The sequence below is a fragment of the Tursiops truncatus genome, chromosome 19, assembly GCF_011762595.2.
Source record: "Tursiops truncatus isolate mTurTru1 chromosome 19, mTurTru1.mat.Y, whole genome shotgun sequence".
NCBI classification, from domain to species: Eukaryota; Metazoa; Chordata; class Mammalia; order Artiodactyla; family Delphinidae; genus Tursiops; species Tursiops truncatus.
Genome location: NC_047052.1, coordinates 28,863,792 through 28,881,470, shown reverse-complemented (window position 1 = coordinate 28,881,470; position 17,679 = coordinate 28,863,792). Strand labels below are relative to the sequence as shown.

The following is a 17,679-nucleotide window of genomic DNA, read 5'->3' as shown; positions in this document are numbered from 1 at the left end:
TTGTCCACTAGTGTGTCTCAAGAGCCTAGAACAGTGCCTGGCACATAAAAGGCATATGTAGGAACACGTGAGCAAAGGGGTGCATGAATGGGTGAATAGATGAATGAATAGCGACTCTAAACCTCATACAACAGGGGTCACAACCTCAAATCCCTTGCTAGCCTGCCCATAACAAACAGACGAAGGAGTAAGTGCCCAGTTGTGACCTTTCAATTCGAGCCAGCTAAACAAAACCCACCCAATGGCCTGCAGGCCCTCAGTGTGCCTTCCTAGGCACTGAACAGAACATTCCCATTTTGTTGGTGGAGAAACTCTGGCCAGGTGGTTTAAGTGGCCTGCGGCGGATGACAGAGCTGGTACTGAACCGTCGTTGATCTCCCCAGTCTTTTCCCCGTCCCCGCGACTTAGATACTATTTCTGAGAGTCTCGCTCTCTTCCCGTAGTCAGAGGTCAGAGCCTGGTGCCCCCAGGAGCTGAGTCTGGTGTCCCAGTGCGTGCTGCAACGGGAATGGGCGCCCGGGTCCCGTGAGTCGCCGGGAGCGGGACTCCCGCCGTCCCCCGAGCCGCGCCGCGCTCCCGCCCCTGCCCATCCCCGGCCGCGCTGTCAGTCTCCATTAGCGCTAACAGGCTCCAGACAGAGCGGGCCCGGCGCTGGGTTAATGCAATCGGCGCGTTACCTGGGGCGCAGGCTACATTACCAGCCCGGACCCCGCCCGGCGCGGTCAGAACCAGCCAGCCTGCGCCCCGCCGGCCGCCCCGCGCTTTCAGCGCTCCTCAGGCCGCGCCCGAGCGCCACGCGGCGGAGCCCAGCCCCAGCCCGCGCCCCACAGCCTGGCGAGGCGAGGCGAGGCGAAGCGAGGCGGGTCCGGAGCAGGCAAGGCAGAGCGCACGGCAGCCGGGATCCCGTCGCCGCCGAACGCGTGAGTGCGCCCTGCGCGCGGAACCGAGCTAGGTGTGCCGGGGAGGCCCAGGTTGGGATGCGCAGAGGTAGGGTGCCAGCGAGTTTGAAGTGCAGAGGTAATAAGTGTCCGGGGAGACTCCTGGGGCTCTCGGACGTGGCTCAGACCCGAGCCGAGGGTAGGGGCCAGCCAGCTGCACCCGGCCGGGTCACCGCCCTGGGAAATCTCTGCCTGGACGTGTCCAAACTCCGCCGTTTGGGGACAAGAGAGAGCGGGTGAATGAGGGAAGAGCTGCGGGGTGCCTAGCAGGATCCCTAGGGCGGCAGGGGTGGTCTCCACCTCGAAGTGCCGTCCCAGTCGGGCGCCCCACTACCTCTGCTTCCAAATTTTTCCAACAGACGCGCGCCCTTTTCTAGGAACCTTGCGTCCGCTCAGCGCGCGCCGACCACAGTATCCCGGCGCTCCCGGGAGGCCTCGGGAGGCGCAGGCAGGGTGGAAGGGCCCAGTGACCGCATCTTTTCCTTTTATTCCAGCAGAGTCTCGGCGTGCTCCCAGTATCGCCGACTTCCCTCTCGCCAGCCGCACCCATGCTTCTGGCGCGGATGAACCCACAGGTGCAGCCTGAGAACAGCGGGGCGGGCCCGGGGTCGGAGCAGCCCCAGCGGAAGCGCAAAGCTGCAGAACTCTTGGTGGTGAAAGAGCGCAACGGCGTCCAGTGCCTCCTGGCATCCCGCGACGGCGACGAGCAGCCCCGGGAGACCTGGGGCAAGAAAATCGACTTTCTGCTGTCGGTGGTCGGCTTCGCCGTAGACCTGGCCAACGTGTGGCGCTTCCCCTATCTCTGCTACAAGAACGGCGGAGGTGAGCCCCCTGTCGGGCTGGGGGTTTGTACTTGGGAGGCTACCTGAAGTCCACAGCGGTGGCCGGGAGAGGAGCTGGGATACACACGGGAGGAGAAGAGGAGGCGGAAGGGCAAGTCTGGGACGCAGGAAGGGACTGGATAGGGCTCACGGAAAAAGGAGTCCCCTGTGGAACAGGGAAATCGAGGCATGACTTTGGACGGTGATAGGCGCATGCGTGGAAGGACCAGGTTGGGTGAGGAACTCTGACTTTTTGATGGTCCGCAGGAAGGGAGGTGGAGAGCTCTTGACTGGGCGCCAAAAGTGCCCACGGTGACCCCAACTCCAGCGCTCCAGGTTTGATAAAGGACTTGGGTACCCTGAAGGCACTTGGGAGGCCCTGCTCCCTTGGGGACAGAAACCCTGGAACAGAGACGCATAAAGAGAAGCTAGTGGCAGAGAGAACTCCACTCTCGGGTTGGTGGTCCTTTGGCTGGAGGGACCAGAGCACACAGCCTAGGCGGGATTGCATCAGTGGGTACCAAGAACTAGCCTGGTCCTTGAGACAGGAGGCCTGGGTGATTGGGATGAAGCGTCTACCTGCTGGGGTCCTGGCCACGTTGCAGGGTGGAGTGGGAGGAAGGTCTGGAGGAGACCCCAGTCCAGCAACCAGGCTCTCTCCCCCTCCCCCTGCTGGGTGACCGATTACTGTCTGCCCTGGGATGAGAGCCTTGAAATCAACTATAGCCTACTCAGGGGGCAGAGTCCTGGGGGAAGCAGCCCAGGGGGCAGGATCCTGGGGCCTAAAGCCCTAACTCCTTCCTGAGAGCTTCTGCCCAAACCACCCCAGACCTGCCCCCTTTGCTGGGATGAGCTCAGGAGTACCCTGTAGAGAGCCTGGGAAAATGACCCAGAGAAAGAAGTCGGCAAAGGGGTGGCCACCAGCAACCGAAACACTTTTCTATCCACTGGGCCATCTGCCTGGCAGGGGCTCTGGCTCAGGACTCCAGGGGGTCAGAGGGAGGTAGGGTGAGGGTTTGGAGCTGGAGGGAAAGCTCATGACCTTGTTCCATAGGGTCTGGGCCCCTGCTGATTGCTTCAGTGTGTACTCTGGACACTTGCTTTGGGTGAGGAATGGAAAACAGATGATCCAGAGGTGAAACTTTTCCTCGTTTGACTGCTGCATCTTCTCAAGAGTTTCTGGTCAGGTTTAAGCATTCTGGCCCTTTGGACTCAAGGAGGGAGGAAATGCAGATTCTCTGTATTTTTAGCAGACAAGGAGACGAGGAATGAAAGACAGACTAAGAAAACCTAGGACACTCTGTCTAGCATGTCCTCCATGACTGTCCGAGGCTGCGTGTCCCTAGACAGCAGAAGCTTCTGTCATCAATCAGCAATACTGATTGGGTTCCTCTTGGCATGAGCTACAGTGCTAGGCTCTGCAGGGGTCACCTAGATGTATTAACCACCACTTCTGCCTGCCAGGAGCTCTAGTCATCTAAGGGCTTCATTGTCATGCACTACCCATCATTTCCATTGTTATAAGTATCTGTTGAAACTAAAAGCACCCCAGATGGCCAATTGAACACATCAGCTAGATGGATATTCTGGGGCTTTCACTGACACTGTCCGCTCACTTGGCCACCGCCACCAACTGAGAGCGCCTGCTGTATGCAAGGTAGTCTGTACCAGGCGCCCAGAGCACCAAACACAGCACATTTGTCACACGTTCCAATTTTTAGGTGAAGTTGGCCAGAAGCTCCCTCTCCTAGGCTTGCTAGCCCTGCGCATCACCCATCCTGAGTCGTTGAGTCATTTGTCTCTTTGTGAGTCTGTCTTCCAAACAGACGGGGGTACATTGAGAGCAGAGACTGTGGCTTTTTCATGCCTGTATTTCTAATGCCCAAGATAAGGGCTAGATCCTGGCAATGTGGTAGAAGGTGCCCGACAAACTTCTGTTGAATGAAAAAAATGAACGAAATGGTTCAAGCCCTCAGAGACCTAATGCCTACCCAGGAACAGCAGAACCCCCAACTCCACCGGCAGGAGCTAACAAAGTGAGGCAGCCTGTGCTGGTGGGAGGCGGGGTTGTCACCTAGAGATCAGAAGCCCTGGCTGTGGAATCCTGGGTTCCAGCTTCTAGCTGTGTGACATTGGGCACCTCTCCAAGCCTCTGTTTCCTCATCTGTCAAATGGAAACAATGGTGTTCAACTCAGAGGGTTGTTGTGAGGACTCAACGTGATAATGCTGTGGAGGGCCTGGCATGAAGTACGGCCTTAGTAAAGATAGCTGCCACCTCTTCTTCACATCCTTGCGATGATGCGTGAGATGGACGGGAGAGGTGTCATGTGCTCTAAAGGACTGAGGAGAGGCTGCTTAGGAAAGACTCAGAGGAAGTGAGCTGTGTGGTTGGAACTCAGCTCCTTGGGACGGATGGAGCGCGGACAAGCCTGGGGAAGGGAGCAGGTGTACTAGCTGTTCAAGAATGCAGGAGGGATCGTCTCTGAGATTAGGAGTGCAGACTGGCTGAAGGGCAGGCCGGGAGAGATAAGGGTGGAGAGGCAAGTTGGGGCCAGGCTATGGAGACCGTGGCTGGCAGGCTACGGGGTGGGGAGGTTATACGAGTGAATTTCCATTTCTGGCTAGGATGTCTACGGCTGGCACAATGGAGTAGTGCAGTCCCACATCTGAGAGTCTGAGGTGTTCTTACTCTGCACCCCTCCAGGGGATGCTCGGCTGGCTTCTTCTGGGCTTTGTCTCCGCTGAGACCTCCTGGCTGCTCCTTGTGGATCAGTTCTCATCCAGCAATTATAAAGTCAGGCCTAGAGATGGGCAAGCAGGTTGGCAGGTGGATATCCTGTCATTCTAGAAGCAGCCCAAAGACCCAAGTTCAAATCCCATCTCTGTCACTCTCTCTGAGCTCAAGTTCCCCGCTACAGCTGGAGGTGAGCTTGGATGACCCCCAAGATCCGTCCCTCTCCAACGCCTGGCTCAGCACTGCACCCAAGCCAGGACTCACGCACCCTGTTATTTAACAGGCTGTGTTCTCTTCTGGTGCCAGTGTTAACACGGTAACCTCCAAGTCCAGCTGTTCATGCTGGCCCAGACTGGAGGATGTTTTGAAATGATAAAAGTGCCAATAGTTTAGGCCCCTGGCTAATATATTTTTTTTTGGCTAATATTTTTTGAATGAGTTACTGAGAAAGATCAACCTGTCCGAACATCTTCCCATAAGCCAGCTGCTGGGATGCACGGGGGCAAGTGGCTTCCTTCCAGCCGGGAAAGCCACTCTTGGAAATTCCAAGGCTTTGTTCAGAACCTTCTCAAACAGGGAGGCGGTGTCAGTGGGGCTCTTTCCAAGGTGCTCCGCTCCTGTGGTCTTGGGCCAGGCCTGTGTTGGTCCCCAGGGAGGAGTGGACGGATCCATCGAGTCCCCGTGTCTGTCTCCTTGCCATGGAAGAGGCCACTCTGAATTATCCTTTGTAAATGAACGCTTCTGTTTGAGATGTGTCCGGCTGACAGCTCTGAGCTGTCAGAGAGATGTCCTTTAAGTTCAGACAGACCTGAGTTTGAATCTGAGCCTGACACTTCCCAGAAGTGTGGCCTCGGACAAGGCACTCGTCCTTTTTGGACCTCAGTTTCCATGTGCAGAAAAGGAAGGTGACTGCCTCTCCCCACAGGGTGATATGACATTAGATAGAATATAAGCAAAGTACTTACAACAGTGTCTGACACGTAGTAGGGGCTCAATAAATGAAGTTGTTGCTGTTATTTTTATTGTTCAATGATTTTTAACTGCTAGACCCGGGCTAGATACAGGAGTAGGGCAGGGTCCTGATTTTGGAGCAGATTTGATTCTAAGAGGAAGTTAGAAGGGATATAAGGCTGGAAAGTGGTCACACTTGGGCCTGGGGTTTCTAACAGCCTAACCTTATCCCACTGTTTTTTCCCTACCTGGAAAATGGGGATTAACATTCCTATATGGGGTCCCATGAGATATGTAGTTCTGGGTCCCAAATGGGGTTCCCTTCCTTCCTCAAGTGAGCTCAGGGTCTCAGGTACCCACAGACCTTCGGGAATCCTCTTGGCCAAAATATCTGGGGTTCTTGAGGTCAAGTAAGAGGCTGTGATGGGTACAAAAGGCAGGAGTTTGCAAACTCATCGCCCTCGCGTTGGGCCTGGCTGCAGGGGGCCATCTACACCCTGAGCTTGCCAAGCCTGAGGCTGATTGTTCAGCTCAGATGTACATGAGCCAGCCAGCTGGTATGGCCCTTCGGCTAACAAGTTTGCAGGAAGGAGGCATTCATCAGGGGCTGGAGCTGAGGCTGTGATCTGGCATTACCGGCATGATTTGGCCCATTGCTCTGAGGTGGCCAAAAAGATCTAGAGGGACTGTTTTCAACAAGGTGGGATTTCATAGGGGTAAATGTTACATCCTGCCCTGTGATCCCAAACCCAACTGCCTAAGTAAGGATTAGGCCACAGCACAAGTGGAGAAAGGCCCCGGGGCTTTCATTAGCTGCAATCCTCTGTGTGAGTCACTGCCGGGATCCATTTATTTAACAAAAAAACCCCACTTACTAAATGCCTGTCATATGCCAGGAATATAGAGGTGAGCAAAAGGCAATCCCTGCCTTTAGGGAGTTCATAGTCTATTACAGATATTCTACAAGTTAACGTCATTTTCAATTCTGTTATTGGAGGTACTATATCCCAAATCCGGGAGGTGAGGTTCCACTCTGTTCTTTGTGAGTTATATTTCCTTCTCTAATATAGTTCTGACCATTCCAAACACCCTGTAATTTGTTCCTCTTAAAGAGACCAGGAAGGAAGAGGTGGGAAACCAGAATCTTCGAGGAGCTTCATTAGTAAGAATCAAGTCAGATCCTGCAAAGTTGACACGGAGGGAGAATTGTCACAGGAGGGGTAGCCTCAACTCCAATTTCCCTGAATTTCACCCCCACTGACCTCCTTAGAGGGGCGGGGTTTAATCTACCAGAGGAGCAAGCATGTTTCCTCATTGGAACTGTCCTTCTCTCAGAACTAGAGGTGTGTGATGGCAGGACATGCTTCCCATTTACAGAGCACCTCAGTGCCAGGGACCTCACCTCCGTTATCTCTAATGATCACAGCAAACCAGTGATGCAGGTATTATCCCCCCTTACAAAGGGGGAACCAAAGCTCAGAGAAGTCACATTGGCTCGAGGTCACAAAGCCATAAATAGCATGGTTGGGGGCCAGGATTGCCTCAGATCGAGGCAAGGGGGTAAGAGGAAAACTCCGTTTTTGTACACATTCTACCGTCTTTTGACACCAAATATGTGGGGTTTTTCTTAACACCAACCCATCCTCCAACTTTGGGGTGGGTGTCCTACCATTCAATTCTGACACCACCTGGAGTTAGTGCAGACCCCACAGGTTAGGGCTCAGTCTCACAAGAGTTCTCTCACTTCACAGGCCAGTCACAAGGGTCAAGATGTCACCTGTGCTTCTGACCAACCGGCTATAATCAGGGGTTCCCATGACCCCCTCTGCAGGTTTGATAATTTGCTATAACAGCTCACAGAACTCAGAGAAACATTTGCCAGTTTGTTATAAAGGCTATTATGAAGGGTACAGGTAAACAGCCAGGTGAAGAAGTACACAGGGGGTGAGGTATGGAAGGGTCCTGGGTGCAGGAGCGTCTGAGCCCGTGGAGTTGGGGTGCACCACCCTCCCAGTATGTACACGTGCTCGCCAGTGCATCAGTCCGGAAGCTTTCCAAACCCCCTACGTTCGGGATATTTATGAAGCCTCCTCACAAGGGCATGATCGATATTAACTCAATCTCTAGCCCCTCTTCCTTCCCTGGAGGGTGGGCGTGGGGCTGAAAGTCCTAAGCCTCTAATCATGGCTTGATCTTTCTGGGGACCAGCCCCCATCTAGAAGCCCACCAACAGTGGCTTCATTAGAAGAAAAGACACTCCCATCACCCAGAAAATTCCCTGGGATTTAGGAGCTCTGCGTAAGATGCTCCTGTCACCCCCATCACGCAGGAAGTTACAAGGGTTTTAGGAGTTCTGTGTCAGGAGTCCAGAGCAGAGACAGGGGGTCTGCCCTGGGCCCTGTGCCCTGATCTGCCCTCCTCTCTGCCTCCCCCACGCCAGGGCTGAGAGGGCCTGCCCACCCAGAGCACTGATTCTAACCCCCATCAAACTCCAGGTACCTGGACTCCGGAATTCCCTGCCCAAACACTCCAACATCCACCCACCCCAGTCTACAAGGTCCTCTTACCTGGACCCTGCTTCCCCAGCCTGGACTGTGTTACAGGCCTGCACAGCCCCAGGCCCAAGGGGAAGCCAGAGGCTGTGGACAGAGCTTAGACATGTGGGCACAAGAGTCCACACGTACATGCAAAAGGCCTCACACACTGCTGGTTGGAGCTGAGGTGGGGATGAAGCAGGGTGCGGGCTCCCCCCAGGCCTCCACACTCCAGCGCAAAGCTCCAAGAACTGGGGGTTCCAGTTTTGAACTTTATAATAGAACCATGCTGAGTTGTCAAGGTAGGATGATAGAGCAGGTTTGGCTTAACAGCTGTGGCCTGAGTTGTCACCTTTAAATATGTGGATATCGCAGGGTAAGTCTCCACCGGTGCTCTTGTCCCCATTTCTACAAGTCGGGTGGGCCTGCTGCATGCAGCCCTGTCTCTACTGAAATCTCACCTTCTTTTGCACCCTGATGTCTGTACCCTTGGGGTACCTGGGAAGCGGGGACAAATCTGGCTACCGTAGGCATTGACCAACTTTTTCTTGGAATTCTGGTGAAAGCCACGGGCAGTGACCACCCATAGCTGAGCTACAGGCACCAGGCGAACGGTCCTGTGGGTTTTCACTTCTTAATACATCGGGATGTGGCCAGTTTGAGGAATCCTACCCTCCACCAACTGGGAAGCTGGGCCAGTGAGGTCTCAAGGGACCCTCCTGTCCCTCCTGCAGCCCCTCCCTCATCAGTCTCTCCACCCCCACACCAGGCCTGGCCCGCACCTCCTCTTGCTGAGCCACCTCCCACAGGCATCCCGTCCCCTCCCCTGGGGTCCTCCTCACCCACCAGGGGTCTGCTCCAGCACTTCCCATCTGAACTGAGTGACCACTGGCTTCCCTTTTCTGAGGACTTGACATTTGCACAGAGGAGTCCAGAGCCCCTCTCTGACCAGTAGGGTTCCTCTCTAATGGCGGGGCGGCATCTGTGTGTGCCAGACAGATGCTTTTCTTACTGAATTCATCCAAAGGCCACGGGTCGGAGTCCCTTTCGCAGTTGACAGTCTTTTCTTCCTGTGTTCGTGTGAGTGTGTTGACGTGCAGAATCCGTGTGTACCTTTGCATGAAGATGTACAGGTGTGCATCTGTGTACGTGTGTGGATGTTGGAGACCCCTAGGAGCTGAGACCCTCGGGAGGTCTGCCCCTGTCAGCCCAGCCAGAGCATTCCAGAGCCAGGATTCTGGGTCTGTAGCTCCTCAGGTTCTCAGCTCTCTGGCCCTGCATGAGGCTGGATGAAGCTGACACTGCCACGCATGGAGATGAGGCAGGGCCGTGGGAATGTGGCACTTATGGGCCTTGCAGAGCAGTACCTTCTAGGAAGTTTGCAACCAGCCTTGGTGTCCCAGGAGCTGCTGCAGGGCTGTTTCTAGGAGAAGCATCCTTAGCTGACCTCAGGCACCCCTGAAACCTCTTTCTGACTCTTCAGCTCTGTCCTGGCTTCCTCCAGATCTTTCTGCAAGGGGGCTTAGGCCATCTCCCTGGTCGATGTCCTCTTTTAGAATAAGACACTGGCCACTGGGCAGCTTTCTGGTTTTCATTCATACTCAGCCATTCCAACATTCTTGAACGTTCCCCATCTGTTACCACCTGAAGCTTTGGCTGCCCCGCATCAAACGCACTTGGAAGAGTCTTGGGCTTGTGCAGACCCACAATCTTTCCTCCTCTCCTTCCACTGGAACTCCCAGCCAGCACAAGAGGGTTATTTACCTACAACTGGGCAATTTACCTACCTGTTGGCAGTGCCACCCAGAGGGTTAGAGTTGGGAAAACTGGCCAATGTGAGATCCCTGGTGAATTGGCTGACATTGATTTTTCCTCTGGTTGTAGAAAAGAACATCTAGTTGACAGAGGCAAACCACGGTGCTGAGATCTGAGCCATGACTCCTGGCTTCTTCCTTCCCTGTTGTCCCTTAGACCACTGACTTCAGTCTTCAGGCCTGTTAAATACTCTAATACAGCTATTTCCCTTACTCTCTGGCTCCAGGCCCCCAAGGGCAGTGACAGGTGGCCACAAGGCAGATCCAGATGTGGAGCCAAGCAAGCATATTTACTAGTTTGGACAAGCATCTTGACCTTTCTAAGCCTCCGTTTCCTCATCTTTTACATGGGATTGGTGGTAATTCTCAGGGATGGTTTTAAAGGAATAATTATGCAAAAACTTAGTGTGTGGCTTGGCATATAACGGAGCTCAATAAATGGTACTTGTTACTTTCAGCAGCTCCACCGTCACCACCACCACCCCGACCTCCATCAGCATCACCGGCACTGCTATCAGCAGCGTGAACAGACGTGGGTTCTAGTGCCAGACTAGCCCTCTCTGTGTGGGGAAAGAGAAGGGTGGAGATTAAGAGTAGAAATGAGGAGGGGAAGAGAGAGGTTGGCATGTGGCCGTTTCAAAGAAGTCCAGCCTGGAGCAGGGGCTGGAGGCTTGGAGCAGCCCATGACCAGCAGACCAGCTGGCTCAGCTGGCCCCAGAGTCCCAGTTTCAGATCACCCTCCACCAAGCCTCTATGCAGACTCATGTCCTCCATCGAGGCTGGGATATTCTGGAATCAACAGAATATTTTGGGAATGGCTCTGGAGCTCTGGAGCCAGGCAGACCTGGGCCCAAATCTCAGATCTATCACTGACCAGTTGGGTGAATTTAGACAAGTCACCAAGCCTCAGTTTCCTCCTCTGAAAAATGGGTGTAGCAGTTGCCACCTGAGATGGTTTCTGGGTAGGATAAATGGGATCACAGATGTCCAGTGCCCAGTGCCCTGCTTGATACACAGGAGGTACTCGTGTTCCAGTGGTTTCTTCCCTACTGCCCACCCTGCTAGTCCGTCTCCTGCTTCAGAAGGACTGGGTCTCAGAGCACTGCGGCCAAAACTTCATGCTTTGTCCCTAAGAGCCCTGGGCTTCCTGAGGAGAAGCCCTGGGAGGAAAGTGGAGACTGACAGTCTGAGTAGCTGGGGGAGTTTGACCCTGGGTGCATGCGACTTTGCCACAGTTCTCTGCTAGCCTGGTGCCCCGGTTTCCACATCTGTAAAATGGCGGTAGTAATACTTTTAGGGTTGAGGTGAAGATGGAATGAGATATTGCATGGAACACAGTGCCGGGAACACAGTAGGGAATATTATATTCCTAATATTATCATCGTTACGCATTTCCCGGTTTCTGCACTTTCCTAGTGCGGGCGGGTCAGAGAGTGTTTGGTTTCCAAGGTTACAACATCTCAGCCAAAGGCCAATGGCGGGAGGAGTGTGGATCTGGCCTGGCCACCTCCGGTTGCACCAGGCCAAGGAGCAGCCTAGGCTGACGTGGCAAGTACCCCTGTGAGTCACCTCACGGCGTCAGAGCCCGTTAAGCTCACCCCAGGCTACCAGGCGTACTGAGAACTGTCTCTGGAACTCAGACGTGTCTAATTCTACCAGGAATTTTCCCAGGGACTTGCTGCTGCCCATTGCCAAGGGCTCCCTGTAGCTTCGGCAGTGTTCTGGGTGGGCATCTTCCCTGGTCAGAGACTTGAGCCTCTGACCTCTTTGATCCGGTGTTTGTTTACCTTCAGCCAGCAGTAACAGAGTGAGCTTGATGGTTGGAAGACATGAATGCGAATCCTGCTTCTGTCACTTAGCAACAGTGCAAACAAAACCAATTCGACTCCCTTCTCTGCCTTCAGTTTCCCCTGGGGGGAAATAATGACCCTCTCTGATTATTTCTGTGAGCTGATGTGAGACTAAGGACAATCCAGTGAGGTCATGTTTGGGAAAACCCGAGGTGACCTTAAGCTGATATAGACATGAGCAAAATGAAAACTCAGTCATATGTGACTTTGGGCACTGTCTCTCCCTCTCTGGCCTCAATTGCCTTACCTATAAAAGGAAGGGTTTGGGGTGATTGGCATTCCCCAGAGTTGTGATTCATGAAAGAAAGGGTTCTATGTTGAAATTAATTTGGTAAAGACTGCACCTGATCTTCCTCATAGCCCGTCACAGCTTGTGCTTGTGTATCAAAGGCTAGGAGAATCCTGCAAGAAACAAGCCTATTTAGCTTTTTTTTTAATTTACTTTTGGCTGCTTTGGTTCTTTTGTTGCTGTGCATGGCTTTCTCTAGTTGTGGCAAGTGGGGGCTACTCTTCGTTGCAGTGCGCAGGCTTCTCATTGCGGTGGCTTCTCTTGTGGAGCACGGGCTCCAGGTGCACGGACTTCAGTAGTTGTGGCTTTCAGGCTCTAGAGCACAGGCTCAGTAGCTGTGGCTCATGGGCTTAGTTGCTCCGCGGCGTGTGGGATCTTCCCAGACCAGGGCTCGAACCCATGTCCCCTGCATTGGTAGGCAGATTCTTAACCACTGCGCCACCAGGGAAGCCCAAGCCTGTTTAGCTTTGATGAACACAGATTTTACTAATTTGAGCACAGAACCTCATTATTATGACTATGATTATGACTACTGCTATAACTATTATTATGTTATGGCTATTTGTATTAATTGCTCTGATTTACCTACCACGAGACATCCCTTGAGAAGTGGCCGGGTGCCATGAATGAGGACCCTCACAGCTCTGGCTGACATGGGTCCACACACTCTGAGGGGCAGGCCCAGGGCTGAGCAGGGATCTAGGGGCTCACACTCTGCTTCTGTGTCTTCCAGGTGCCTTTCTGATCCCGTACACCCTGTTCCTCATCATCGCTGGCATGCCCCTGTTCTACATGGAGCTGGCTCTGGGCCAGTACAACCGGGAAGGGGCAGCCACTGTGTGGAAGATCTGCCCGTTTTTCAAAGGTAAAGAAGGAATCTGGGGGAGTCAAAGGTTGTTCTAAAAGACTTCCGTGTGCCCCTGGAGAATCTGCTCCAAAGGTGGGATCTGCGGTAGACCAGCTCTCTCGAGATTTACAGTTATTGGCAAGGTCAAGCACGTCCACCGTTCAAAGTTACATGGAACGCATTGGGGGTGTCAGGGACAGCTTTAGCCTAGAAAGTCTGGAAATCTGGGTTCCAGTCCAGGCTGTACAGCTGAGTAACCAGAGGGAATCTGTTTTCCTGATTGGGAAAAACTCATAGAAGTGTCAGAAGTACCCAGAACACATACCACTACTCTCCCCTCTTGCTCCCATGGCAGACATGATAAGTGGATCACGTGCCTTTCCACCATGGGCAAGGGGCTTCCTTCCGCTGGGAGAGAATGTTATCATGCCTCAGTGTTATCCTGCCCAAGGGGTGGGGGGAGCTGGGATACTTATGCTCCAACACCTGACCCGGCTGCTCCCTGGGGCATTAAATGTCCTGGCACTTTCGCCTTGCCTGATGATAAGTGGACAGAAGGGGCTCCAGGGGCAAGAGAGAGCCCTCAGGCAAAGGAATGGGGGGTGGGGCCCTAGGGGATTTAGGGCTCCGACAATCTGCTACAGAAAAAAAGAGAGGTGTGGGGGGTTGGGTAGTGCAATGGTCGGAGCAAGCTCCCCAGGAGAGGTGGTTCTGAGGAAGCCCCTGACTGACCCCCTCTGCCCCCCACCCAGGAGTTGGCTACGCTGTGATCCTCATTGCACTCTACGTTGGCTTCTACTACAATGTCATCATTGCCTGGTCACTCTACTACCTCTTCTCCTCCTTCACCCTTAACCTGCCCTGGACTGACTGCGGCCATGCCTGGAACAGCCCCAACTGCACCGACCCCAAGCTCCTCAACAGCTCCGTGCTGGGCAACCATACCACGTACTCCAAGTACAAGTTCACGCCGGCAGCAGAGTTTTATGAGTAAGTCATCAACCCCTTGTCCTGTTCACACGGGCGCATCGAGACCTGTGCTGGGCAGGACCTGAGCCAAATGCTAAGGAAAACCACAGGAGGGGAGGGGGCCACGCCAGTCACTGTAATGTGTACTCAGCAGCCATGATCACAGGATCACAGGCATGATCCTGGCTAGAAGCCAAGGATACAGCCGTGGACTAAGCTTGAGGAGCTTGTGTTCTGGCACAGAATGGGGGTGGGGAGACAACACACTAGCAAAAAGGTAAGGAAGCAAGAACGCTGTACAGCGTGAACATGCCCTTCAGGAAATCAAACACATTTTAGGGAGTATAAGTGCTCTTAAGGAACTAAAACCAGTGCTACACAGTGATTGTGTAGGGAAAAGGAACTTTAGTGCAGGTGGTCAGGGAGGGCTTCTAGGAGGAGGTGTCGTAAGAACTGATGAAGTCAGCCAGGGGAACACCTAAGGGCTCAGCTGGTAGATGATGGAGCTGCAGTGAACCCAAGTCAATCTGATCCTGAAGCTGTCACCTGGTCCACCGTGTGCTGCTGTCTCTCTGGGGCTTCCATGGTGAAAGTAGCCAGAGTTTGTGAGTGAGATTTAGGAAGCGGGAGGCAGGCCAGCTGTGTACAGCTCAGAGAAATTATTTGGACTATGTGTATGAGAGGCACTGACTGGTGTAGAAGACAGAACATCTTTTAAAAAAAGAAACATTTTATGTTGAAATCATTTTAGAGGTAGAAAAAAGTTGCAAATGTAGTACACAGATCCCCTGTAGACCCTTCACCCAGTTTCCCCTAATGTTGACACCTTATACAACCATAGTGCAATGATTGAAATCAGAAAATTAACATGGATTAACTAACCTGCTAAAGACTATTTTTGAATTTGTTAGTTTTCCCACTAATGTCATATCCTGGTCCAGGATCCAACCTAGAGTCCCATGTGGCATTTAATTGTCACATCTCCTTAGTCTCCTTCAATCTGTGAGAGTTCTTTAGTCTTTCCTTGAGTGTCATGCCCTTGATGCTTTTGAAGAGCACTGGTCAGTTTTTCTATAAAATAGCCCTCAGTGTGGGTTGGTCATTGTTTTCTCCTGATTAGACTGACTTTGACATTTTTGGCAAGAATAACTTGGAAATGACATTGTGTCCTTCTCGGTGCATCATATCAGGGGGTACAGGATGCCAGTCTCTTATTACTAGGCATGTTGACCTTGATCACTCAGCTAAAGTGCTATCTACCAGCTTCCTCCTGTGCAGAGGTAGCATTATTCTCTGTGATTAGTAAGTGTCTTCTGGGAAGTTACTTTGAGGTTATGCAAATATCTCATTTGTCATCAGACTTTTGCCCACAGTTCTTACCATCCTTCAATGAGTCTTGCAAACAAGGATTATTATTTATAGTGTTGATCTAAAGTGATTTCTAGTCCCATCATTCCGTCTAGATTAATTGAAGAGAAAAGTCCCTTTTCCCCTATTTACTCATTCGTTTGTTTACTCATTTATTCATTTCTATCAGTATGGGCTCATTGGTATTTATTTTATTCTGTGGTTTTAACCCATAGCCATCATTATTTATTTTGTTGCTCCCTAGAATCCTCTCAACCTCTACTCCGTCCTTTTAAGTCCTTGAAGTTGGTAATAGTCAACTTGTTTTCAGTCACCTTATTTCAAATGTTTGCATGGTGGTCTCTTCAGAATGTAGCATCTATTGTCTTTATGCTTCAGGCGGGGGTGAGTCCCATTTTAGCAACCCCTACACAACTGTTAGCAGCTAAGCAGAAAGTCCCTGGTACAAACTGTGGGGCAGGACAAGTAAATCCCACTCAAACCTCACTCTCAAGGTACACATGGTCTGAGTAGTGGTTGGAAAACTTTCTAGTAAAAAATTAGATAGGAAATATTTTGGGCCTTTGTGGGCCACGTAGGTCTCTTGCATATTCTTTATTTGATTTTACCCTTTAAAAAGATAGAAACCATCCTTAGCTCACAGGCCATAACTCAATGGGCCACAGCTGGATTTGGGGACGGGGCGGGGAGGGGCGGGGCATGGCTTGCTGACTGCTGGTCTGGAGCAGTCCTGCTCAGGAGAACTCCCCATGATAGAAATGTCCTATGTCTGCACAGCCCAGTGCAGTAGCTACATGCCACACGTGGTTAGTGAGCAGTTGAAATGTGGCTAGCGTGACTAAGTTGAATTTTTTTTTTTTTTTTTGCGGTACGCGGGCCTCTCACTGCTGTGGCCTCTCCCGTTGCGGAGCACAGGCTCCGGACGTGCAGGCTCAGCGGCCATGGCTCACGGGCCCAGCCGCTCCACGGCATGTGGGATCTTTCCGGACCAGGGCACAAACCCGCGTCCCCTGCATCGGCAGGCGGACTCTCAACCACTGCGCCACCAGGGAAGCCCTGAATTTTTAACTTCATTAATTTTCATTCATTTATGTGTAAATAGCTCGTGGTTACCATATTGGGCAGTGCAGGTCTAGAGGATGGAAAACAACAAATTCACCAACACCAAAACCTTAGGGCCACTCTGCTTTGGTCCTATATATTCCCTCAGCTAAGGACCTTGGAACGAGTCCTGATCATCCAGAGAGTGGGGTTCCTGAGGACCATTTCCACTCCTGCCATCTCGGTGCAGCATGACCAAGGAGCCTTGGTGTGGTTACAGGTGGCCTCTGGAAAGTCTGCTGCCTCCTGGGGCTCAGAGGAGTCAGGGTTCTCAGGGCCCAGGAACTACCCTCAATGAGCCATGGCGGAGAATTTGCTAAGGGTCCTGGACCTGTGTGTCCACCTACCCCCATCTGTGTTTTCTGCAGACTTCAGCAGGCATGTGCACAATTATGTAGATTTGGGAATTTTGTGGGGAGAGGGTCCACAGTTGTCATGGAATTCAAAATCCCTCTACAGCCCCAGACGGATCTGAAGGACTGCTGTTACTTAAAGTAAGCATCTAAGCAACACCATCGTCCCTGTCTTTCCCCTCATCACATCAACAGCTAATCACTTACCGTGTGCCTCAAGCTTTCTGCTAACTTCTCTGTATGTGTTATTTCAGTGTAAGCCTCACACCAACCTGATGAGGTTTCTGTAACTCTTACCTTCACTGCATGTGTGACGCGGCCTCATTTTGCAGATGAATAAATCACTGTAAATCACTGGCCCATGGCCACATGGCTAGTCTTGTGCAGAGCCAAGATTTGGACCCAGACGGTTTGCAGCTACAGGACTCGAAGAGTGGGAGCCCCCTTACACTTTGCCCCCAGGAGCCTCACTCTCCTCACCCTGGCCCCTCCCTTGCCAAGCAGTGAAACTCCAGAGTCTGCAGGCTTAACTTCTGTGTTATATTGGATTCTAGCCATTATAAACGGCTATTATTATTCCAAAATACTGTCATAGTCACAACTAACATTTATCCAGCTTAGATTATATCCCAGCCATGCATTTGGAAGTGACATTTGAAGTGGGTTTGAATCCAGGAAGTCTGGCTCCAAAGTCCAGGCTCTTAGCCCAGCAATGCTAAACACTGGCTGCTCATTGGAACCACTTGGAGAGCTTTAAAACACACTGATGCCTGGATCCCACACCCAGAGATTCATTTCATTGGTCTGGGTGCAGCCGGTGGGGCGTGGAGATTTGTATTAACAGCTCCTCCAGTGATTCTAATATCCAGCCAAGGTTGAAAGCCCCTGTCTTAGCCACTGCATTCTCCCATCTCAGACAGAATAGGATCCTTAGTGGGCTCAGGCTAACATGCCTACAGGACCATGTCATGGAAAATCTAGGGCCTCCTTTATGCTTCTCCTTAGGGGTGTGGCCTCGGACAATCCCAGAACCCTTAGGGACCTTGCAGGCGGAGGTTTTAGGCCTTCCTAGTTTATAAGTGTGGTTTGGACTAGGAGATGGTAAAGGA

The 17,679-nt window shown here is 52.2% G+C and overlaps 1 protein-coding gene across 10 annotated transcripts in view; it reads left to right on the top strand.

Annotated features, from left to right (window-relative positions):
* Positions 1–658: 658 nt before the first annotated feature.
* Positions 659–17,679, top strand: part of SLC6A2 (solute carrier family 6 member 2) — a 57,094-nt gene continuing 40,073 nt past the window's right edge. For 5 of the 10 annotated variants that reach the window (XM_073795575.1, XM_073795572.1, XM_073795574.1 and 2 more), the window contains exons 1-4: positions 681–920; positions 1,433–1,760; positions 12,666–12,797; positions 13,532–13,769. In XM_073795575.1, coding sequence (XP_073651676.1) covers positions 1,487–1,760; positions 12,666–12,797; positions 13,532–13,769 — 644 coding nt within the window. In that variant the 5' untranslated portion in view covers positions 681–920; positions 1,433–1,486. Of the gene's footprint in view, positions 921–969; positions 988–1,432; positions 1,761–12,665; positions 12,798–13,531; positions 13,770–17,679 lie in introns of those variants that run through there. The other 5 variants (XM_019932546.3, XM_019932541.3, XM_019932542.3 and 2 more) reach the window with 5 other exon arrangements.